The sequence below is a fragment of the Stylophora pistillata genome, chromosome 8 (assembly GCF_964205215.1).
Source record: "Stylophora pistillata chromosome 8, jaStyPist1.2, whole genome shotgun sequence".
Lineage (NCBI taxonomy): Eukaryota > Metazoa > Cnidaria > Anthozoa > Scleractinia > Pocilloporidae > Stylophora > Stylophora pistillata.
The window spans coordinates 2,482,501-2,507,477 of record NC_142526.1 but is presented as its reverse complement, the minus strand read 5'-3'; the positions used below and the strand labels follow the sequence as shown (position 1 = coordinate 2,507,477).

The window sequence follows — 24,977 nt, the reverse complement described above, 5'->3', positions numbered from 1 at the left end:
TATTTTTGGATCTTAGCAAGGCTTTTGACACTCTCGACCACAACCTTCTTTTAGATAAGTTAGTGCAGTCTTTTGGTTTTTGTACCTCTGCGAGACAGTGGTTTTGCGCGTACTAAACCAATCGTTCTCAAAGTGTTTGTGTTAATCGGATAGTCTCAGAGCCTCAGAAAATCGATTTTGGAGTCCCCCCCAGGGTAGCGTTTTAGGGCCCTTGCTCTTTGTAATGTATATTAATGACATGTCTCATGTCTTTAAATATTCTAATGTTGAGCTATATGCTGATGACACACTACTTTACTTTGCTAGTGGCGATGTTAGCATCATTGAGTCTAGTCTGACATCTGATTTAGAAAGTGTTACTCAGTGGCTTAGTGCTAATTACCTAATACTAAACTCTACCAAATCCAAAATAATGCTTGTGGGTACTCATCAAAGGCTTGCCTCTAAGTCGTTCTCCATATCATCTAACGGCTGTGACTTAGAGAGATTAGAAAAGTTTAACTACTAGGTGTTTTTATGGATCCAACACTTTCTTGGAAGTCCCTCATTAATTACCTTTTAAAGAAGATCTCGTCTAGATTAGGAATGTTACGTAGAGCTTGAAAGATCTTGCCTCAGTCATCCTGTATCATTTTGTACAACGCAATGATACTCCCCCTTTTTGAATATTGCTCAGTTGTACGGGATAGTTGTGGGGCTGTATCTAAAGGGTACCTTGATAAGCTTCATAGGCGTGCGGCGAGTATCATCTTAAATAGGGCTGTGAGTGAAACAGATATTGTTCGTATTCTTGATTGGCGTTGCCTTCAGTCTTGTAGAGACTATCTTAAATGCATGCTGGTCTTCAAATCTATGAACGGCATGGCACCTTCCTACTTATTAAGTGATTTTACTCAAGCTAAGAAATATCATACATATAATACTCGACATAGGGATTTGATTCGTCTTCCTTTGGCCAAAAGCAGTTAATATCAAGGCAATTTTTAGATATAACGGTGGGTGCACTTTTAACAATCTGCCCAAAGCAATGAGATCACTGGAAAGCCTTGAAACTTTTAAAACTAAGTGTAAGCGGTTTTTTAAGCAGATTTAATTAGTTGGATTTAATTAGTTAGATTTAACTAGTTGGATTTAATTGCTTGGATTTAATTAATAGACTTTGTATATATTTTGTTCAATGAGTTTTACCTTTTATTTGTTAATTTCTTGTGTAAACTCTCTACTGTCAAATTTTGTTTCGCAGGGCTCTCTTTAAACACGAAGGCGCGCTATAAAAAGGAACCTTGGGTCCCACTGGATCATTTGTCAATCAACCGTCGTGTGATGTAGAACTCTTAGAGTCAAGTCAGCTGAGCTACAGCTACTCCAAAGCAGTGAACAGCCGGCGCATTCCTCAAAATTGTCTTATGTCTTCATCACAATACAAGAATTTTTGAGATTTGTATTTCCTTTCTCTAATGGAAACTGTCTTTATTTGTGGCGGTGAATTTGAGATCGAAGTAGGTGGTTCGCACTTTACCTCATGCCACCATGCTGGTGGAAGTAAACAATTTATCTCTCATTAGCTCCTTTTGTTCGTCTACCAGCATTTAAATTTGACCCGCACACGTCAACGGTGGGTGACAAATGAGCCTAGGTCTGCCCAGAGAAGACTTCCTTATACAGCGCGCCTTCGTTTTTAAACTAGCTATGCTAAATGTGATGTCCCTGTTTAAATATTGATTAAATAAATAAATGAATAAATATCAAGTTGTTAATCATAATGTCCATATTAAGAGGCCGTGACTGTAAATATCGAGAATTGCTGGTCAGGCGAAAAAAATCGAAAATTCTGATAATTTGCCTGGAAAACCCTGTAGGGAGATATATTCAAAAAAATTATTTCAAAGTTTGAAAAATCAAATGTGTCGGAGGAAACGGGGAAAAACGAAAATTCGGGTTTTTACCCAATTAATTATGCGAAAAAATACAGTAAAATTTAGCACCTTTAGCGCGCTAGTACTGAAGGAGGATGTTTCTTAAGAGATCGGGGGTGTTTTTACTTCAAAGTATAACTAATTTGACTTTTATTTGTGGCATTTTAAGGAGCTTTGGTTTAATTTTAAAATTCACATGATTTTTTAAGTACTGTCAAAGGCTTGTCGCAAAAAGCGAAAAATCGACCAACTTCAAACCTTCAAAACATGTCTTGGTATGTGTGGCATAATGTCAAACTACATGCTGGCACAACGTTTGGTCCTTATACTAAAATAATATGTAATAAAAAATTTGGGTAATTCAGAAACGTGCCGGCAAAACATAAAGCTTTGCGGCGCACTGTGGCTCGAGGTCACGAATTTGCATGATGCAAATCAGTTGTAGAAATTGTATCGCCTAACGGTTCTGGTGTAGAAAGGGCTCTTTTGACGGCTTCAACACAAAATGTACAGGAATGATGACCAGTATTTAATAGCGTTTAATTCTTTTTTAAGCCAATGAGTTTTTTGTTTCATTTCTCGATTCTGTCTTAACGAAAAGCAAAATGTTTCAATTGCGTGACAATTGTCACGTTGGATCAAATGTGAAGTTGCCAAGTAAAGAGGACAAAATCTTTTTTTCGTCAAAACTCCATTCTAAAGCATCCAGTCCTATACATTTCGTTTTACATTATTTAAATAAGTTATTTTATGAGTCTCTATCGAACAACATCCCGCCGGTCTGATCCTGTTTGACTCCAGGCTGACTGCCAAGTGCGGTTCGAAGGAGACTTTTTCATTTCCGGTTTGCGTCTTTGATACGGGGACGGCGGAGCTATGGGGTTGAGTGGGCTGTTGCCCCACAAGAACAATTAATTATTATTAAAAACTAGATAATTGGATAATGCAGTCAAGACTTTTTATTGGTATATTATACGGTATATCAGCCAATATACCATAATCTACAAATATGGTAAGCGTACGTGTCAGCTTAAAATTAAAAGGGAGCTAAAAATTTAATTAAATTTAATAATTTAATTTAACGTTTTTAATTAAACATTTATTCCAGTCGCGCTTGTTGGATATAAGATGATTATAGCCAACTCGGCGCTACGCGCCTCGTTGGCTATCTATCATCTCATATCCAACGCGCGCTCGTGGTATAATTGTTAATTATCCTAACTTTTTTTTATTAGTTAATCTTTGTCATTAAAAAAAAATTGATCAATTTTTCCTAGGACGGAAGTAAGTAAGTAAGTAAGTGGACTTTATTTAGCCAGGGTGGCCCATTCAGCAACGAGGCTGATATCCAGAGGGGCCCTGGAGTAAAAGAATTACAATAGTTAAGAATACAAGACATCTTGATAGCTGAAAATACAGGATAAAATTTAAAAATACAAAAAGTATTTATAAGTAAAGGTATAAGCAAACATGCAACAGTTTACAAGAATATAGTGTCAAAAAATTTTTAAAATTTGTAGGTATTAATTAAAACTTTGAAGGAAGAAAGTGACTCGGCGTTTTGAATACAACGAGGTAAAAGGTTAAAAAGAACTGAGCCCGAATACCTTAAAGTTCGTTTTGCAAGGCTTAGTTTCGGTGTGGGCAGATGCAAATCTGTTCTCCTGCGAGTATTATAGCTATGTACATTACAATTTCTAGTGAAATAGTCACTCGGAAGCGCGTTTCCGGTGATTTCAGAAGCTCTAGATTTCAAAATTTGCAGGCGGAAGGGGGGGACACCCTATCTAGCAGTCTTTCTGTACTAAGAAAGGCGTAGGAAGAAACAGACAAAAGGAGGCTCTCCTCGGAAGGGAGGTCCCAGGACCCTCATAGATAAGTTGGTGTCAATGAGCCTACAGTACGCGGAAACTACAATAGCTCCTCTCATCCAAAATATGCTCCATGGCCCCCGTTTTATATCAACGTTCATTTAAAACTCATTTTTTTTGATGCAGCTTTTTGCCATTTGCCTTTTGAACTGCACTGCACGAGCAGCATCTAACAAGGTTTTCGAGCAGAGCGTTGTAAGAGGTCTTTTTTCTCTGATCAACCCCAGGTTACATTTAGCATTTGACAAATTAAATTCTTCCTCCATAGCAACCAGATCTTGCTCAGTTACAGCTTGTGCGCCGGGGGCTGTCTGCTGTTTCACTTTTGCTGCATTTCTGGAAAAAATGAAGCTACTTGTTGAGTCATCAAAAACTCAGAGACACTGAACAAGCGCTCCCCTTTCGATCCCTTTGCTCGTCTCATTTCTGTTGCAACCATTTCCGTGTGGACCTTTTTGCCACTTTCCTGTTTGATGGTAAATCTAACAGTCAGATATTCTCGTTGCTTCTCGTTAAACCGGTAAACTTTCTTAACTTGTTTTAAAGCGAAGCCTTCAGACGGTTTCACATATCCAGTGCTACGAGGACAGTTTTCAGGAGTTAGAGGAATAGTTGGCACGGCACCTGAACCTTCCTCGAGCCCTACGGCGTATTTAACCTTCGCTTTATCAAGAAGTGTCTCCCTTTCAACCGTCTTTGCGCATCTTCCGAACGCGAGATGCTTTTCTAGAGGAGAGTGCCTTCGGAAACAACGCGTGCAGCCCTCTTTTGGACATGGAAACACTTGATCATCGCCTTTCGCTTCACGGCCATAGTCTTCTTCTTCAGCGGATCCGTTGTGTAAGTTTTAGTAGGCTCTTTAAGTTTTCTCCTTGGGGCGATCTCTTTAAATTCGCGGAGGAAATATTTTGGTAATGGCGTTCTGTGGAAAATAACATCGCCAGAAATCGAGGACATTTTGCTCCCGCATTCATTGGTCAGCGAATTGCAGTCGGATGAAAACAAAGATGGCGGTTAAGACAAATTCCATATAACTTTATTGATGGATTTAAGTTCTGTGGACCTTCTTTATGGAGAAAAAAGCAAAACAAAAACAACTTTGAACTGATCTCTTGGCGACTTAAAGCAGTTTGCTGTCTGATGAGATGCAAGGGACACTCTGTACTAGGCTTCAATGTCCACTAAAACTGGCTTTTTTTGTAATCGTCTGAGATATCAGACATTTTGGAAATTGTACCTTAAACTACTTGCATTAAATAATGGGAAGATCTAGGCAAATCTTACTTGAAAAGGGCTTTTTCTCCAAGTTGAAAACGCAGTTCAACGAACGAACTAATACAGTTCTCTCTGATCTGCCTCTTAATCTCGCGCACCCTTCGCACGTTTCTCTCGCGCGTGATGCAAGAGTGATCTGTTCCCCGCGCGAGGAAACTGATACGAGCCACCCTAATTTTCGCGCGAGAAAATTTTTATTCAATGCTCTACTTTAGTATGAGGGGGTCTGGATTGAGTTTATTTCCCGTCAAACATTGCTGAATATAGAAAAAACAAATATGGCGACAGTTTGAAGGTTTCGCAGAGGGTTTTTCTTTTAACGCTTTCCCTTCTGGTGCGTCTTCAAGGATGGTCTCAGATCACAGACTCCACAGCGCAAAAAAAAAAAAAATTCAAGATCTTTTGGAAGTATCTCATTGTCAAGAAATGTCTCTTTTTATGGACGATTTGCTTACTTCAAACTTCCCTTTATTTAATGCGAGTCGGAGCTAATTGACTTCCTAGAGGGTTGCTCCTCAAATCGGCGATCCTTTGCCATGGATTACGCTATATTTGAAACAGACAAGAGGTAATGGCTAGCCTCGAATATCGAACATTGCTGACTTTGCTGGAAGTAAGTAGACAAACAGCTTTTGAATTATTTTTATGTTAGAAGTACAGCTTAATCTCTACTGAACATGTTTCGAGTCGGAGCTAAGGAATAATGTTACTCGTATTTGTGGTATTTTGGATTTTTGTGGATATCCCATACATTTCCTTACACGATTTCGCCGCCATTAACTTCTCAATACGCACGCGCGTCCGGCATTTTGACCCAAATTTCTGGCAATGATAACATGTAAGATGATTAACGACAAAATCAAACACCTAAATATTATCCAGAGCGAGATTTGGTACGTTTCACACAGCGGAAATAGCGTTAGGTGCAGCTTGTGCACTGCTACCTAAATGAGGTAGAAGTTTCTTTTTCCAGTATAGCGTTCGAATAATAAAGCGTTTGAAATAAATTATTATAACAAAAACTGGCGCCAGGTTTGATGTTTTCAAGTGATCTTGATTTCAAGCTTTCCGTCGCTGAGTTTTTTAGTCTGAAAACTAAAGAGAGATCATGCTACATTATAGCTAGAAACTGGATAGAGAATATAACGTAAGGTTTATCATTTGTTCCCTCCAAAGAGATGGATTTGCCAGGGCCTATGTCAAATGTCTGCCACACCCTTCTTCTGCAATTTAAATTAACAGAAAATTTCATGTCTATACATCAATTTACAGCCCTCTTCAGCAATGTCTATGGATTTTTTATTGTATCATTTCATATCATTTCCATATTAAAGAAATTTTTTAACCATCTTTAACTATCTTGTTTACTTCGTAGCTCTCATTAGTACGATTTCTAGAACTGATTTGCATCATGCAAATTCATGACCTTGGCCCCAGTGCGTCGCAAACTCTTTTATTTTGCTGGCACTTTTCTGATTTAACCCCAATTTTTTATTTCGTATTATTTTAGTATAGGGACTAAACTTTGTGCCAGCATACAGTTTGACATGATTTCTCGCATACTAAGACGCGTTTTGAAGGCTTGAAGTTGCTCAAATTTTCGCCTTTTGCAACAAGTGTTTGAGAGTACTTTGTTAAAAAAATCATGTAAATTTTAAAATTACACCAAAGCTCCTAAAAGTGTCATAAATAAAAATCAAATGAATTATGTTTTCAATTAAAAACATCTCTGATTTCTTACAAAACATCTTCCATCAGTACTAGCACACTAAAGTTACTCAATTTTTACTGTATTTTTTGCATAATTATTTAGGTAAAAACCCGAATTTTCGTTTTTCCTCGTTTTCTCGGAAACATTTGACTTTTCTTCAGACTTTGAAATATTTTTTTTCTAACATATCTCCATAAAAGGGTTTTCCAGGAAAATTATCAGAATTTTGGTTTTTTTTCAGCCTGTCCAGCGATTCTTGATATTTACAGCCATGGGCTTTTAATGGCCTCTCCTACTTTATTATAAATGGGGATTAATACTGGAGCGGCGCCAGAAAAATAAATACTTCGTGTTTCGACCAACTGATCAAGTAAATGTCGTCCTTGTTTTTAAGGAACTTGTTTATTTACTCTCTGGAAGGAAAACTTGTATTTTTCATGATTGCTCTGTAAGAGATACATCAAAACAATATCTTGAGTGCTGTTCAGCTAATGTTATCAAAATACTCCACTCTAAATTCTTTTGGACTTATAGATAGAGGGGGTAAGTTTCTAAAGAATATGTGGTGCTGCGTCAGAGGGAGTAACAAGGTAATCCGGTTCCATCACCTGAGTTGCTAATGTTAAGTGGCCACTGTTAAGAGTTTCAAAGCTGACATTTCGAGCTTTAGCCATTCGTCAGAGAGAAGAAAGTCAACTTCGCTAACTTCAATCTTCATACAGTGAGGATTTCGAAGATGAAGCAGTTTGAATGGGAAAATGGTAATTTTCCAGTTTCTTTAAAAGAAAAAAAATCTTGATGAATATACTGAAAGTTTTTGAGGCAAAAAGAGAGGGTGGAGATAAAATTTGTAAGGTTTTTTTCCCATGAATTGACTTGCATTGAATGTAGCTAGATTGTTTTGACTCTTCCACTTAATAGGAAAGTTAAAGAGGAACATATTAATAAGAACTGAGAGTGTACATTATTAGATGCAAATGTACAGTATGCATCAGTGAGACCTTTTCATCACACTGAAAGCTATTTAAGTTAGGGCAATTGTGTTTAACACAACCCTAGGTCACTTGCTATCTTTTTACACTTCAAATGTGTCGAAGACTTTGTGTAATGAAATAGAAATGAGTATCATAGAAATGCAGCTGACAGCGTATGTCGTTAATAAAGCGCTTTACACAGGGTGCTTTTACACAGGAAAATTGTATTCATTTTATCTGATGTAGTGAACAGTGCTGAAGAATAACATTGTACATACATTTAAGAGATACATTTGGGTCATTGAATCAATTTCAGCAACATACATTGAGCTTTGCCTTCTATTTAATCAAAATAGATTATTGACTTCGTGTTACATAAAACATGCATTACAGAACAGCGAGTCCGTCACTGAATTTGTTACTTGTTCATTCAGTGTTGCATGTATTTGTTCAACAAGGTTTATCAATAAAATAACACCAGTTTTATTCCCTATGGTGATGTTGTTTGAATGTGTTTCCCTTGATTTCAGTACACATAGATTATGTAACTATGGATTACTGAGAACTACATGTACATATCTGAGTAATTTTAAATTGAATGTCAAAAGTAATTTCGGATTGCTTTGTTTTTAATTTACTTCACTCTGTGATTGGTCTAAAAAAAAATCATACTACTCTCTCAACCAATCAGATGCAAAACTAAAACCTGAATCGCGACCTGGTCACCCGCGTTTTCTCCTGCTTTAGGCAATTTGGAGTTCTCATTGGCTCTAACGGGTATTTCCTTTCTCCTGATTGGCTGTTGTGATTATTTTGGTGATGGTTTAACAACACTAAATCAAAAAGTGTCCTTTTGCTCACTGGGGGTGAGTTACATGTAGTTTTAATGGGAAGGGAACATTAGAGCTTGTCAGGTAGATGGTTTGCTGATTGAAGTAAGAAAGTAAATTTTTTCACAGAAAAACACTTCTCACGCAGTTCGCAATTTTCAATTGCACGAAAAATCAAAAGGACTTGTAATTATATCAAATGCTTTTCAACACTATTCTTCCAACCACAGAACATGTATAAGTATATATAGAAAATACATCAAGCTCTACATTTCTCCACACTTTGATATAACCACAGGTAACTTGAGTCTGTTGTTGGGTACTGTGGGAACATTCTAGAGGATGATAAAAAACAAAGATAATAAGGGATATTAATCATTAGACTGAGCAACCTAAGTTCTATTTGGCAAGACAGAGAAAGGCTACACTTTGTTTGCACGAGGTCTATGAGCAAGATAAAATAAGTTAATTTACATATTATGATATCGAGGAACAATCATTAATCCAAGAGAGTAGCTAGTCAGTATAACACTGAGTAAGCCTTCATTTACTAGCAAAATGGTTTGGTGAAAATCAGGAATTTCTGACTTCTTTTGCATGGACTACAAATTACACAGTGTACACTTAACATGAAATTGGAATGGGATTTAGTTGATGAAATGAATGGAATAAAATTTGCAAAAAATTTGGGCTGGGAAATGAGATTTATTTCCTTCCCCTTCACCTTCATCCTTTCCGGAAACTCGTGCGTGTGAAACCGTGCATGTGAAATTAATGTCTCCTACCTCTAACCCTGCAGGAGACAGGACCTACCGTTTTATTCATCCTTATCCGAGAAGACTAGAATATCTATAAACTTCTTGATATTATAGAAAGGTAGCAAATTCTCCTAACTTATTTTAAGATCATGAGTATCGGTCTGGCCAGGGGCTTGAACCCTCAGCATCCTGCACAACACAGTCCTGCGCTCTAACCAATTGAGCTAACCAGGAGGTGGTATTTGACAAATCATTACTAAAATTGAACATGGCGTTAATTGTGGTACAAATGTTAAGGAAGCCTTTGAATATGCTTACCTGACAGCAATCTGTTTTTGGACCACTGTTTGCCTAAAATAATGTTGGATCATTTAAATTAAAATAAACAAAGCTATAAAACAATGTTGTATTTCATGTATGTGTTTCTCACAGAATATAATTCTGTCTGAAAAGACTTGAAGACTAAATATGCTTGAGGTTATGATCATTAGCTTGCGATGATATCTTACACTATCACGTCAGATTAGCTCAGACACGAAAGATGATAAAAGAGATTAAGAAGGACAGATATAATGACAAATAGTGACATGGCAAATGTATTGCCATTCCAGTCACAGGTATGTTGGCTTTTCAGTATAAGGTGCTAAAAGTCTGAGGGTGAAAATAATATGTTATAAGAATGCTTTAGTTATTTGTTGTCGGCCTTATATTAGCCACTACCAAATTTCCAATTTCCTTCGAATGATTGTTGAAAGTAAAATTCAACCTGGTAAATTTTCAAAACTGACTACAAGAAATAATGTAGCTGGTGAGGTGGGACACTCATAAGAGCAGTATATCGTTAGAAAATGAAATCTTTATCCCTTACTGGTTCATGTGATTCTAATTTTTTTCAGAAACAGAAAATGAATAGAATACAGAATGGCTGGTTTTCTGAAGTAAATTACCAGTGGCCTGGCCAAGCACTTTCTCTTGAAGTAGAGGACATTTTATATGAGGGCAAATCAAAATATCAGGACATTCTTGTGTTAAAAAGGTATGTTTTGAAACCATCACAAGTTAACATTTGCAGTTGACAAACACTACATACATGCTTATCCATTGATTGCACAGGGCATTAGTCAGGTTTGTTAGATAGATTCTGTTATATGGTGACCTTGTTTTGTTATACTTGTGTTACATTATATTAAGTTAAGTCATAGTTGTGTTATGTGTGCATGGATGCACCTGCACAGGAAAGAACAGGAATAAAAGGGAATCTTGGAATGTTCATGTTCATTGCTAGTTTGTTTATAATTTCGTCTTTGAATTTTCTAAGATACAACAGATTCATCCCTAAAAACTTAACGTTACACTAACCACACAAGTCAGTCAGTCGCCTAGTTGGTCAGTTAGTCAGCCACTCAGCAGTTAGTCAGTTGTTAAGTCATCTGATTGAACAGCAATGTGCAACTCAGAATTCAGCTGGTCAGGGAGTAAGTGTATGTTAGAAAGATAGCCTGAGTCAGTCATCGTTGATTTTTATTTAATTTACTATGTGCATACCAAACAGCCAGTATATTTTATTTGTTTTCATTTTCCCTTGTAGGAAGTAATTTAAGTCTGTAAAAAGTATTTACCAAATATGGCTGAAGGTTTTAGCTCCCCTAAATTAACTCAGCATATAGGAGATGGATTTGACTATATGAAGAAGCATGAAAATGAATTTTTTTATTATCATAGATTCTTCAGATCCTGTGGGTATGTAATGACAGCTTGTTTACTACTATCTATTTGACTGTTCAGATACTTACAATATTTACTTAAGTAGGGGTTCCTGTTGTAATGAGTGGCCTCCTCCTCCTCCCAATAAGTGCCCAACCCCCTCCCCCCCAAGCCATAATATCAAACAAGCACTTAATATCTTGAATAAGCTCAAGACACAAGGAAATCTCTTTCTATTGCCACTTTATTTATAACTTTCTAAAGTTTTAAAACTACATTGTAATCAGTACAGATTAAAAGTTTGTTTATAAGTGTCTCCTTTCACCAAGAACCCTCCTTCCTTGTTTAAGCACCCCTCCTTTAAACCAGCCTGGGCATTTATCAGAAAAAAAAAAATATATATATATATATATATATATATGTATGGTATTTATGTATCTGTCTGACTAAACCCTTTAATCTCCCATCAGTGACCAAGACAGAATTTCTTCTTACATAATCAATACAATATCAAGCAGACAAGTGATGAGAATAAAGAAAAATATGAATTAGGGGATTATCAGTTGGTCCAATATCATTCATTCATATGACCTTCCTGTTCAATAATAGAACTGACAATGCACAGATAAACTACATTATGATTGAGTGGGGGAGAGCCGTTGTATATCTTAAGTTAACAATTTAGGTTGTCTGAACCTCAGAAACTTGACAAAGGGTTCACTTGCTGATGTGAAAATTACTTCCCAAATTTTTCACAATCACTTACATATACTTTAGCAATTGGGTGAATAAATTTTTTAATTGATATCCATACCTAATTTTCGCTTTATGAATGTCCTTCCAGGTTCTGCAGAATCTCTGTTTCAAGGTCCATACTATGAGCTTACGAAAAAAGCACTAAAGCCAGATGGATTAGTATGCAGCCAAGGTACTAATCACTTAATGTTTCGTTTTGATATCATTTTTCGGCCGCCTTCATGTGTGTTAGCGTACGTTATACAGTCATGTAATATGCATTCGAAAGATCTTGGGAACTGTAGACTGTCTACATGTCAACGACAGTTGCCGTCACTCCACTTATAAGGAAAGATGTCTTTCCTCGAGTCCTAACGAGGAATCGAATCCTTGTCTTTCGGATTCACGCTTGCAGTTCTCTTCTACTGAGTCAGAGAGACTCTTTGGTGAGATACATAGGGGTCATGACTGGGTTCGTATGCGGCACGCGCATTGCGTATAATGGGATAAGCGATGCAGTCAATATGTGTAAATGAAGTAGGACAGATGGTAAAGTTTTGAGTTCGGTAATAAAATAGAAGAAGATGGTTCTATTTTTTTTACTCGAGCGTGGGACAAAGACAGCTGACAGACAATCGACGGAGGCATTTGAAGCTCGAGACTGAGGATCGATGTGAAGTGATGTTTTATTACTCTTCCTTATCGCACTAGAAACGTGCTGAGTGGCTTTCGAAACGGAATTTACTAAGTGAAAAAAACGATTAGATATTTATCAACTCGTAGTAACCTTTTATATCGGTACATTTGTCTCAAGCATATTCATCTCTTTTGATATGTATTAGGTTGGTCGAGATTCAGTCTTGCCTAAAAGCATAACAGACTCTACGTTTTACGTTCGAATCACTGAAACTAAGTAACGCTTTTTTTATTTGTCATAGGTGAATGCATATGGCTTCATATCCCCTTAATCAAGACGTTCTTAGAATTATGTAGAAGCTTATTTCCTGCAGTCAGTTATGGTACACAACAATACCTACATATCCAAGTGGACAGATAGGATTTATACTGTGTAGCAAAACTAAGGTTGGTAATTCCTTGTGACAGACTTCAACATCAGTCTTTTCTTAGGTCGGTGGTCGACGGAATTCGATAAATGGGTAGAAAAAAATGGATCTGAAAAGGACGATTTATCTGGAAATCGAAACACAAGATGGGGTTGGAGATGGCAGAGAAGTGTATTCAAGACACATTTAAAAAGTGTGAAAGTGCCTTGGATCCTGTGCTTTTAAATATCAACCCACTTATCCTGAACAACTTTTTCCTAAAGAAAACTCAAATTTACAAATATAAACAAAAACGTAAACAACAACAACAATAACGACCTATAGAGACAAAAAACAGAAAGAAAGCAAAGTAGATCACGAGAGAAAACGAGGCTGTAGCATCTATTTCTCATCGCATTTTAGGAAACTAAGTTTGGTAATCCTGTCACTGAGTTTACCGAGGACCAACTTGAGAAACTGCAGCTGAGATACTACACTGCTGAAGTTCACAGAGCCGCTTTTGTTTTACCTCAGTTTCCGAAAAAGGTTCGTACCCAGGCTTCCTGTTATTGTCTTTTTCTCTCACCTCTTTTTCTTCTTCTTGGCTTGCAAATACCAGTTTGAAAATGTGATCATGCGATTTTGCTCTCCCGATTTCAGGCGCTTTTGCTATGACACCCACGCGATGATAATGGAATAAGTGTTCACCAGCGTTAGTCTTCGCAGGATGCACTAGCCACAGAGAACAGTGAACAAGATATTTATATGACCCAGTAAGATAACATACAGTGCAACTCAAAGACAAGGAGACGGGCCAAGAAAGTAAGAGGACAATTGGTCGCTGATGAGTTACTACTGGTGTTAGACAGTCTAAGGCTGTGTTGATAACAATCTTGATCTCCGAATGCTCCTTATGACGTCATTCAAGGTCTACTTCCAAGGTCTTGGAGTATAGAGATCAAATTAATGAATTTTTCTTTTTCTTTTTCTATTTAGTTCTTTCTTTAATTATTATTTGTTTGTTGGATTTGTTTTTGTTTTTGTTTTTTTTTTATTTCGTTTCTACCTGAGCTACCGTTAGTGACAGTGACTGGCTTCTTTACAAAATTGATGACGGTTTTTACTTTGAGATTAGTGATAGGGGTTGGGTTAGCGTGGTCTGTACTCTTTTCGACAACGATATAAATTCTGACCACACAAACCGGCTGCCTCCTCATTTAAAATTTTCATAGCCGCCCTAGCAAGTGAGCGAAACTTTTCCACACTGCTTCCATTGTTGCACCGCAAAGAGATTGTGGATAAATTTTGCGACCCGACAATGGTCGCAGAGTAAGAACTGAGGAGAGCAGGAGGGGTGGGTGGGTAAAGAAGAAAATCCGGTGTTGGCCTCCCAGAACTTTCGTCCTCTCACGATTACCGCCGCACTGCTGTTGAGCCGCAGTGATGATTTATTCATCTGTTGCAATCTCACGCGCTGCACTAATGTATGTAGTCTGAATAGTAAACTACTCGTAGACCTAGAGGAGAGAGTGGGAGGCTAACCATAGGTTTCGAGGGAAAAAAGCAGTCAAAAATTTTAATTCTTCATTCTGATCCAATGTACTGGAGCCTCTTAAAGGCCTTGTTATTTTCGGTTTCACCCTTTACATTCCATTACGTCATTAAAGACACTCTCTAATGTTCCATGTTTATTTGTCTTTTCACACTCGTGGAAAACAAAATATATTTATTTATCGTCCCCACCACGACCCCAGCTGCCGGTGGCCTTTGAGTACTTCTCCTCGCATAACATCTGGACGAATAATGGCCAAACTTCCCACAAGAGAAACATTGGATCGAATTGTTACTTCTCGTACCCAGACTTCTGTATGGGCCCACAGCAGACCCACGCTGGAAAGATCCTTGCTACGGTCCTACCCTGCTCATAGCCTTTTCAACTATCGCAACTGCCTCGTAAACCTTGGTGTGGTCTTTACCACTCCCGGTAGGCGTAGAGCCTGGAAATGCTACTTGGGGCGGGAGATCTACCTTTGCTATATGCTGTTTGATACACAAGGCGGCAAAACTTGCACTTCTCACCCTGATTGTCCCAAAATGTGTTTTGGGAGTCTGTGAGATGTCAGTGGGCGTCATATTAATTTTGTTGAACTCAAGAGAGTGGTCGTGTCATCTCTTTTTACCGCGGTGACCAATGAAGGCTTAGTGAGTCCGTTTGACGACTTCCGCAATGACGCGAATTCTCGCTCCAATTCTCGTAATTATTCGTTTTCTTCAGTGGCCGGGCGAACTCTCAATACTAAACTCGGTTACCTCTTAAAAGGTCGTTCTTTCATTCGCTCTACTTCTCGAAGCGCTTTGACAGCTGTAATACTTACCAGTGACACCCGTTCAGGTGTTACGGGTTACAGGTCCAATTGAGAAACCTGAAGTTGAAGTTCTATTGGAATTGTAAGAGTCACCAACCGCAACAAGGGGTCACATTCCCACCCTTTGGTTTTATCTTCCCCCCCCCCCCCCCCCCTCCCCAGTGTAGTGTTCTTTCACTAGCATTTTGCGACCTGAACACAACTTATCACAGCAGCAAAGAGGATTTGCTTCCTCCATGCGACTTTCAAGCTTTGAACTGACATGCGCATGTGTGTTGCAATCTCATCTGAACCCTTGTTGCAGAAGGGTGACGCTATATCGAAGGCGTTCGTCAAGGGTCGAACACACAAGTTTATAGCACAGCGGTTAAATTTGAAATACGTCATGTAAGCTGTTGCACTTGTTCCCCACGAAAAGTTTAAGCCCGAAATGTGTAAGATCGTATTGAACAAAGGATAAAGATATACAAAAACTAATAAAAAATTTTTTCACCATGTTTGAGCTATTTACAAGGTTATCGGTGCGCCAATAAACCTAACAGTGAAGTTTGAATTTTGGACGGTAGCTTTGACTCTTAGGGAAGAAATTTTGAGAGAAATTCTCCCCGCCGCGTTGAGTCAATTTTTACTTACGTAATACGAAAAACTTGTCAACACTAAAACGTCAAATGATTCGTGAAATAACGGGAATTTCAGGAATTGTTCACAGCCTAGCCTGTGAAGAATATTCTCTATCAATTTGTGTCGCTAATCCGCAACGACGTTCTGAAATTAACAAGGGCAGAGAGAGCGTATGAGAAATCCACTTTTAACTTGCGAGGAGGTACTGGCCACAACTATCGCCTCCCAGCTAATCTTCTTCATCGTTGTCGTGCAACACTATGCAGACGTTGATGTTTCCCCTACAGCGGACGGAACATATATTTCATTATCATTCACTTAAACATGTCTTCTTTTTTATTGGGTGAGGTCTTTTACTTTGACTCTTCACTCTATATAAGGATCAAACCCCCGATGCTTAGCAAGATTAAAGGATATGTAGTTTGGAAACAAGCTGTGACTAAGGTTACTTTTTCGTGGATGTCATCGTAACAACAGCCAAACACCATAGACTTTATTCGTGCACGTTCGATCGGTTGCTATGTCGAAACTCAGCTGCATCCATAGAGGATTCTTCGCACAAACATCTTGCAAGCTGAAAGAAACGATCGAAAATAACAATCAGTCATTGGGAAAAATGAGTGAATAATATGCAATACTCTGTTAAATTCCTTTTGAGGCAGAAACCATCGGTTATTAAGGTATATTTGATCGAATGCACTTCTTCCAGCGGTTAGCCTGTCGAACTGTAATGCTAGTTACCATGTGAGGGTAAATATTTCGTACCTTAACACCTCATGATTTAATGAGAATAGTGACTTCTGTATTAAACTTAAAAACTAAATGTCGCGTGTGGGTGCATAGTGAGTTAGCTACTTACGAGAAAAATGTGAATTCCACAGTTGTACCCATCCTTCTGTTTAAAGTGCATCGGCTCGATGCGAGGCCGTGATAGAGAAAGCCAGCCCGTTTTGGCGTCAGCGACCTCACTACAAATGTAATGGCAGGCAAATGTCATTCTCAAAGTGATTGCCGTTTTAAATTGAAGGAACGGCTTTTTTCACGTACGACTTTACAATTTTACACTTGTTATAAGCACTGAAGGTAGACATTGCATGCCTATCGTGTTCGCTCCTCTGTTGGCAGAACAGGGTCAGTCGCTACTGGATAAGTAGGGTTTATTACTGCGAGGAACGCTTTCATACATTTCATGAAACCGCAGTACACATAGATGATTTTCATATATTCATATTCATAGAGTCGCCGCCACGATTACGCATTCTAGTGTCTTGGTCAAAAACTGTCTTCAGTTTTTAAATGCCATCCTTTCGCGGGGTTTCGCGGGTTTCATAATTTCCCCGCTGACCAAGATTACTGTTTACTCTTACCCTCGACGAACGCCATCGATATAGCGTCACCCGTTGCAGAAGGTGGCTCAAATTCATTTTGCTGGTAAGTCTTGTGTAATTTTCTAATTTTGTCTCCAAATTCCTCTGTTGTTAGAGGATAAATTCGTTTTTACTAGCTGGGTACGAACGAGGCGTCGTTTTAACTGTTCACAACAACTGATCAAATATGAAAAAATTGCCTCCGTCCGGCCGACTTTTAGAATATTCTAGTCAGATTTTACGTTCATTTCCGATCAAGTTAGACCTTCTGGAACTCAAAATGAAAAGTAAAAATGCTATAGAATACTGTGCGTGGAGGATAATGGATATTTAAAAGCGACAGAACAGGCTTTGAGTCAACAACAGTACGATATTCTGAAGCGAGGCGTATTGTGGCCGTATAATGATAACTGAACTTTTGGACTTCAAGCGAGGCGTTTTGTGGCCGTATAATAATAACTGAACTTTTGGACTTCAAGCGAGGCTTAGGGACAATTTGAAGATTCCAAGGCCCGCGATTAATATTATTTTGGAGTAAGGATAAGTACAAAAAGGGTTGTTTTATAGAAGATTTTTAGTCTAAACGTTGAACTCTCAGAATTTTCAACCCAGCGCTACACAATATTATTAGGGACCTTAAGCAAATCACGACAGCGACGGCAGCGAGAACGTGGCAAAACAAAAGATCTAATTGGCAGAACGATAGCTCAGCACGTGCGTTTTAAAACTTTGTACATTTATCAGCCGTCCTCTCAAAACAACAACGTGAAATCACCGAAATTTGCGTCGTCTGAGAAAGGAGACCGCGGCGGCGAATTATTGTAATTTCCATTAGGAACTCAGGGCTGCTACTACATGTTATTTTGAGGTTGAGCTGGAGCGCCGTAAGAGATAGTAAACACCTGCAGCTATTATCAAAATTCTAATCAAATGTAGAAACTCATTTTGTAATCGACGTCTTCTTCGGTGTCGTCGTCCTGACTGCTTAAGGTCCCTAATATATAATATTGTCTGGTCGTGAAGTCAAGTAAACAACCATCTGATGATGATGAATTCTACTACGTGAGTTTCGTACATGTAAGAAACCCAATCGTTTTTCGCTTCTAACAACAAATTCAGAACTGTTTTGTATAAAGCTTCGGTCCCGAAATATTTCTGGTCACTTTCGTCTCGCTTCATTTTCATAGATTCCACTTAACATAAGATCCTTCCTCGCTCGGAAAATTTGCATAATACTTTGCACGCTTGCAAAAAATTCAGCGATTTTCATTTTGCATTCTCTATCATTTGTCTCCATCCTTCTTTCTCCCGTTAACAATTTCTTTTCTTTACCTTCCATTTTCTAAATTCCATTCTTCCTCCCTACTATTCATTTCCCATTCCCAATACTCACTGACCATTCTTTGAGTCAGTCAGTGATCGACTTCTACCTTTGCATCTGTCCGTCGTTAACTCCAAGCCTTGAGTTGTGATTAACGAAGATAAACAGGCAGCGTGAAACGAAAATTTTGCAAATTTACACCTTGAATTACTTTCCGGCGTTTTGTATAAAAGAATGACTCAGACCAGCTCTCATTGGCTCATTTCGCTGTTACATTTTCTTAGATTCGGGGCATTTGGAGAAGTTCAAGTTACATTTTATACAACCATGGGCGCTCCAGAGAGCAAACCAGGTAAATGTTTAATACTCCTCATTCAAGGGCTTTGAAAACATGTACAGTATGCACATTCCACTGAGCCATGCAAATGCAGTGACTGAATCAGTTAAGTTCAAGTTGGATAAAAGTGTATTAGAAGCGTCTGGTAGTTGCACCCAGCTAATGGTCTACTGATACTTAAGTATATAGCCCACTCATTTCATTTTTGGTAGTTCTGTTGGCTACTTTACGTCACGTGGTATAAGATCACCGTTATCACGGAATAACCCCGTTTGCGTCGAAGGGATACTTGTCCTCCGATTATTTCCGTAAAAAAAAAAAAAAACAAAACAAAAACAAATCCAGCGAAGAAAAAAAAGCTAGCTCAAGAGTTTCTCGTAAGAAAACGTTTTCTTTCTATAGAGTCTAGTGAAAGTAACATTAAAAAGCGATCTCAAACGCTGCTTCGTATAGTACAAAAACAGTTCGCAAAATTTACTGTCAATACGCGATACGAAAATTAATGGGAGGATTATATATATCTTATTAACCAAGCGCGAGGGCCGTACTGGGAGAATATCGGCCCGAGGTCTTGACAGTACGGACCGAGCGCAGCGAGGTCCGTACAAAAAGACCGAGGGCCGATATTCTTCCAGTACGGCCCCGAGCAAGCTTGGTTAATAAGAGATTTATTATACGACTGAAGTTCAAAGGGACACAAGTGCGGTATCATTCGGGACCATTCGGGACAGTGCTCGGTCCAATACTTAGAGAATATTGGATCGGCACTAGAGCATTTTGCTTGGTTGATTTTAGTTATTGGCCCTCTGACTGCCCGAGTCGTGTAATAAAGAATAAATAAACCTCCTTATGCCTTGCTGGGTTTGCTGGTATGTTGGCCGATGATTTCCTTGGCTGAGAGATTGTCTTCCCGGCCGCAGTCAGTATTAGCCGACATACTGGCCACCAGAAGGGGTATCTTTGGTAAATATTTCGGACATAGTCGATACCCTAAATAATAACTTTGGAACAGTTCCATTGATTAGTCGTATTAATTTTGCATGTAGGAATGTTAACTTCCGCATTGTTCATTTCAACGGGATTAAAGGTACTACAAAAATATGTGGTTGAAATCCTCTATAGTAACCTAGTTTTTTCCCCGCATTACTAGCGCGCGTACCAAGGACATTGCACGTATATGTGACCAACCAAACCATAGATGTCGAACAGATATTCATACGGGTCCTGGGCGACAAAGTAACGGAAAGCGAGATAAATGATCACATCGTTGGACTTAAAGCTCAAGGACAGGGGGTTCAGATTGGCGGTAAGATTGGACAGAATCAGCATGACAAACACATGAAAGGGGCGAAAGAGCGGCGAACTTACAAAACTTCATCCCAAGGGGGTTTTATCTATCTTCCGCATCGCGAAACCATGCCATTTCCAGCTGAAAATGATAATTTATTGTATATCTCAGTACACGACGGGAACAAGGTGTGGTGCACAAGTATGCCTGTGGATCCTACACATTATGGCTGCATTACAATCAAAGGAGACAAAAAGGGAATTAGCGTGTGCCCATCCAATCCCAAGCCTCGTTGGCTCGAATTCAAAGAAAGAGCTCCTTCATTTTCCAGAGCCGATTTGGTAGAGGTTAATCGAGGACCTGACCAAATCCCTGTTTATTTTGGCACAATCTGGAAAAATAAAAGCGTCGATGAGATTTGTGAAGTAAGCGAAACTGATATAGAAAAACGTAATTATTATCAATGGTCAGGTGCTCCATCATTTCTTTCTGTACCAAGGTACGAGTGGGTCAGGGTACAGCGTGGTAACCCCATTCCAGTTAACGCAGTCAGTGTCAGCGTAGGGGGTGGCTTTCGTCGCGGCGTGTATCTCGGGCGCGTCAATGGAGACAGAGCTTGTGGAATAACAGAGGTGGATCGTATGTTTGACCAATTCGTTTCCTTGAATAATAATTATACGACGAATAACATCGCCACTTCGGGGGAAGTTCTCTTGCTGACCGCAGAGCCTGTGAGCTGAAGCGCTCAAGCGGTCCTGATGAACAAGTCGACTGGGAGCATACTTACCAATATTAAAATTGTTTTCGGTTTAATCACTTAGAAACGTTTTAAAGGTGCTCCGACTGAGATACTCAGTTCAGCATCACAAAGTCAAACTAAACAGTTTCTTTTTGTTATTCTTTTAAGTTTATTGGCTGTAACTTGCTCTTTTTGGACACCGCTCTGTTCCATCGACCGGCCAATTGTTTTATTTTCCAACCTTTTCCCATTTGCTTAATACGATGGAGAGAAATATTAAAAGCGGAAGAAATTACAAACCGGAATTTATTGTGACCTGTTAACCACTATGTACTAGTTCATTCACTGCTTTCGATCGTCAGAATATTCTGTTATAATTTGGATGTATCAACAAAGTTGAAATGGTAAATTGGCCACCATAACGATTACAAAAGCTGACGTTTCGAGCGGTCCGAATTTCAGGACCATTCGCTCCGACGAAGGGCTAACGCTCGAAACGTCAGCTTTTGTAATCGTTACGGTGGCCAATTTGCCATTTCAACTTTGTTGATATATCCAAATTATTTCGTTACCTCCACCGACGCAGCCCCAAACAGTTTCTTTAGAAAGTATCAGCCTTTATTCAGAATATTCTGTTGCTCAGGCTGATCGGTGAGATTTATTTATTTTATTTAATCGCTTTCACCATACTTACAATACTAAAAGGACTAAAATATACATATGAACAAGAAACAGAAGAGAACGGAGGACAAGGGTGCGGGACACACAACAGAGCGAGGCTCCAAATTAAGTGTGCCCTTACGAGAAATATACAAATACTAACTATGTAAACAACAGACAGTGTAAAAAGTATATAAAAAAGTATATACAATAATAAAAGCAAAAACGAAAACGATATGAATAAATCCCTTATGCGGCCGATAGAAAGTCCTAATAGCAACAGTTACCATTTAATAGAAGATCACGTGACCTGCTGCATTTGCAGCAGATCGACTTCCAGGTGTTGAAGTTAGTGACGTCTTAGTTTGTACGAAAAGCAGCGGAATAGCGTTGGAGTACGTGAGATTTAAACTGATTGAGAGAACTAATAATACGAGTGGATACAGGTAAGGTATTCCATAGTTTAGCGACACGATTAAAGTAACTAAATTGAAAGAGCTTTGTACGGCACTTAGGAATTAGTACGTCTAGATCAGAGCTATGACGAGTAAGACGAGTGCCTTTGGGCCTGACATAATCAGCTATGGGTAAGGTGTAGTGGCCAACGCGACACTTGAAATAGAAACTTAAGTCTTTCACTTCGTGCCAGTATGTTAACGGTAGCAGGTTGAGGCGGGAAAGGCGCTCATGATAAGAAATATCCTCTTGCCAGTGCGTGTTTAAGATGAATTTTGTTGCCCTGCGTTGAAGACTTTCTATTTTTTTTATGCCACCGATCGAACTGGGAGCCCATATCTCGCTAGCATAGCCAATATGTGATCTGACAAACGTGAGATATAGTAATTTCCTATGATCTGTAGTGAATGACGAAAGACTGTTGCGTCGCAAGAATGCAAGCATCCTATTGGCCTTAGCTAATATAGTGTTGGTGTGAGTGTCCCATGTGAGGTCGGAAGAGATAGACACTCCGAGGTCTTTTACTTGAGTGACGTGATTAAGTGAGATGTTGTTCAACTTATAATCGTAGCGAAGTGGGTAGCGCTTACGTGTGACGGTTAGTACCTCACATTTAGAGGTGTTAAACTTTAGGTGCCAATTATCACTCCAGCCCTGCAGCCTGTCAAGGTCTTTTTGGAGTGACTCACAGTCCTGTAGACTATCAATGACACTGGAACACTTTGAGTCGTCGGCGAAGAGTGCGAAATGATTCTGTATCACCGGCGGGAGGTCGTTCACATAAACTAAGAACAGCAGAGGACCAAGGATACTGCCTTGAGGGACTCCTGATGGAACTGGGGAACGACTAGAGGTGAAACCGTGGACCAAGCACTGCTGACCACGTCCATCTAGGTAACTCTCAAACCACTGGAGAAGTTTCCCACTGACACCGTATTGGGAGAGTTTCAGAAGCAACCCTTGGTGGGAAACACTGTCGAAAGCCTTCGCGAGGTCCAGATACACTATATCCGACTGCAGGCCCTTATCAAGAGACTGGCCAATCTCGTGATAGAACGTTAGAAGCTGGGTGACTGTAGATCGACCCTGAAGGAAACCGTGCTGAGCATTGTCAAACAAAGGACAAAGAAAATCATTAAAGTGCTTGAGTATACATCGTTCTAATACTTTGGACACAACGCACAGTAGAGAGATAGGTCTGTAGTTAGTAACGTCCTCCTTTTTTCCTTTCTTATAAACAGGAACGACAAGTGCGTTTTTCCATTCAATGGGTAGTTTACCCTCCTCAAGAGATAAATTAAAAAGGGCGCAAAGAGAAGGTGTTAATTCCCTTGCACACGTCTTTAGCACGGTTGTAGGGAGACCGTCAGGGCCCGGAGCTTTACTCGGGTCTAGATTCGAGAGCACTTTGTAGACCTCGTCCTCGCACAGCACTAAGCTGTCGAAGACGGGCAACCTGCCGTCGGGCGGCGTAAATGGCTTAAGGGGTACCTCAGGCGCATGCGTAAACGTAGAATAGAAAAACTTATTGAAGGCTTCTGCCATCTCCACCCCGGAGGATATCTGACGTCCACCGTACGTAACATTAGCTGGTATAGAGTTTGACTTGGTTCTGTGGCGGAAATAACTCCAGAAGCGTTTTGGATTGGCTTTCAAGTTGTCGCCGAGAGAAGTGAGATATTCCCTTAATGATATGAGATATGGCAGATGCAGTTTCTAAGTATGTCATGAGAACCTATGGTTCCGCAGGAACCTTTATTTAGAATTGGTACTAAAAACAGAGATCTCATGAGCATTGTGTAACTTTAATGACCACTTGAGACGTAAAAAGGCCTTGAAATAACTAGAGCTCTTCATCTGCATATTTCAGGACGAGAAATAAAAGTGCACAGCCTAAAGATTCTGAGGAGTTGAAATCAAAATACTGCCTCGATAAAACAAGGCAACTCGGTAGTAAAAAGAGAATCAACTGAACTGGAGTTGAATTTGCGTTGGACGTTAGTTTAAACTTTTATCGTTTGTTCTGCAGCATTTTGCTATAACAACGCTTTTTTTATATAACTTACGCATTTTGTAATAACGGAGACCGAGAGATAAGGGGGCAATACAAGTCGATCATGAGTCGCCGCTGGTGCTGGACAATTTAAGACTGTTCTGGTTACAATCGTGATAGTAACAGAGTTTGGTTATACTTGATGCTGTATTTGTTGTTAAAGGTTAGAAAGGGTGGACACGAAATTAATATCTTTTGCCTGTAAGGTTTTTTTCCTTTCTTTTTTTTCCCATGATATTTATTTATTGTTTCGTTTTACCTGAGCTATCGCTAGCGACCGTGCCTGGCTTTTCAGTGAAAAAAAAAAAGATGACGTTATCTTAACATTTTGAATGGGACAAACCAAGCAGTTTAAGGTTGAAATGCGCGCATCGGATCGTGGGCCATGAAAACCATTCCCGATATACCTCAGTCCCAGTTCCTTCTTCCCGCGTTCAAATTTTGTTTTCCAATTCACCATCCGAGTGGAACTCGTCACTGAGAAGGCTTGGGTTGAAAAACTGAAAACCAAGACCAAAAAAAAAGGCAAACTGCCTAAACAAACAGTTTGAATATTTCGCTTTGAATTGCGGATGACTGCTTACTCCTGAGAAAAATTCTCGTAGCCTCTTGAACAGACTGGGTGTCCTATTTGGAAAGCCGTGAAACTGTTGGCAGTTCGGAAAACCGCAAAGCTCTGGAAAAAAAAAATTCTTTCAAATTGGCACTACATTTCCACGAACGCCACTCGTACAACTGGTTTATTCTTACCTCGGATAACGTAGCTCATTTTCTGCACATAAACACGCTAAACCCTTTATTCACGCGGACGAAGAACTAACGCTCGAAACCTCAGCTTTAGAAACACTTTAGGGTGTGGCCAACTTACATCATTGATTCAGTTGATAAATCCCCACCGACGTAGTACCGCAGTTTCTTTACCTTCATTCATTAGTCGTATGTTTACATCGCT

General features: G+C 39.2%; 1 protein-coding gene and 1 pseudogene across 4 annotated transcripts; both read left to right on the top strand.

Moving 5' to 3' along the window:
- Positions 1–5,314: 5,314 nt before the first annotated feature.
- On the top strand, positions 5,315–14,500 carry LOC111325776 (spermidine synthase-like; annotated as a pseudogene). Its single transcript, XR_015990247.1, has 6 exons — positions 5,315–5,675; positions 10,232–11,075; positions 11,884–11,967; positions 12,713–12,857; positions 13,241–13,363; positions 13,478–14,500. The product of XR_015990247.1 is annotated as a spermidine synthase-like (transcript).
- Positions 14,501–17,149: 2,649 nt separating this feature from the next.
- On the top strand, positions 17,150–21,155 carry LOC111325769 (uncharacterized). 3 transcript variants are annotated; one of them, XM_088729263.1, is made up of 4 exons: positions 17,150–17,235; positions 18,777–18,844; positions 19,980–20,135; positions 20,289–21,155. In XM_088729263.1, exons 2-4 carry the CDS (start codon positions 18,820–18,822, stop codon positions 20,855–20,857), a joined length of 750 nt encoding a protein of 249 aa, XP_088585389.1. In that variant the 5' UTR covers positions 17,150–17,235; positions 18,777–18,819; the 3' UTR covers positions 20,858–21,155. The 3 variants fall into 3 exon arrangements, 2 of the variants coding, with proteins under 2 accessions (XP_088585389.1, XP_022785389.1); XM_022929654.2 differs by having other exon boundaries at positions 19,980–21,155; XR_015990235.1 differs by lacking the exon at positions 18,777–18,844 and having other exon boundaries at positions 17,175–17,235; positions 19,980–21,155.
- The last annotated feature ends 3,822 nt before the right edge of the window (positions 21,156–24,977 follow it).

What these genes read in the sequence shown, in the direction of transcription:
- LOC111325769 (XM_022929654.2), top strand. Translation starts at nt 18,820, where the DNA reads ATGGGCGCTCCAGAGAGCAAACCAG. An exon ending in CGCTCCAGAGAGCAAACCAG is followed by an intron (nt 18,845 to 19,979) that starts GTAAATGTTTAA and finishes CCGCATTACTAG; the next exon opens with CGCGCGTACCAAGGACATTG.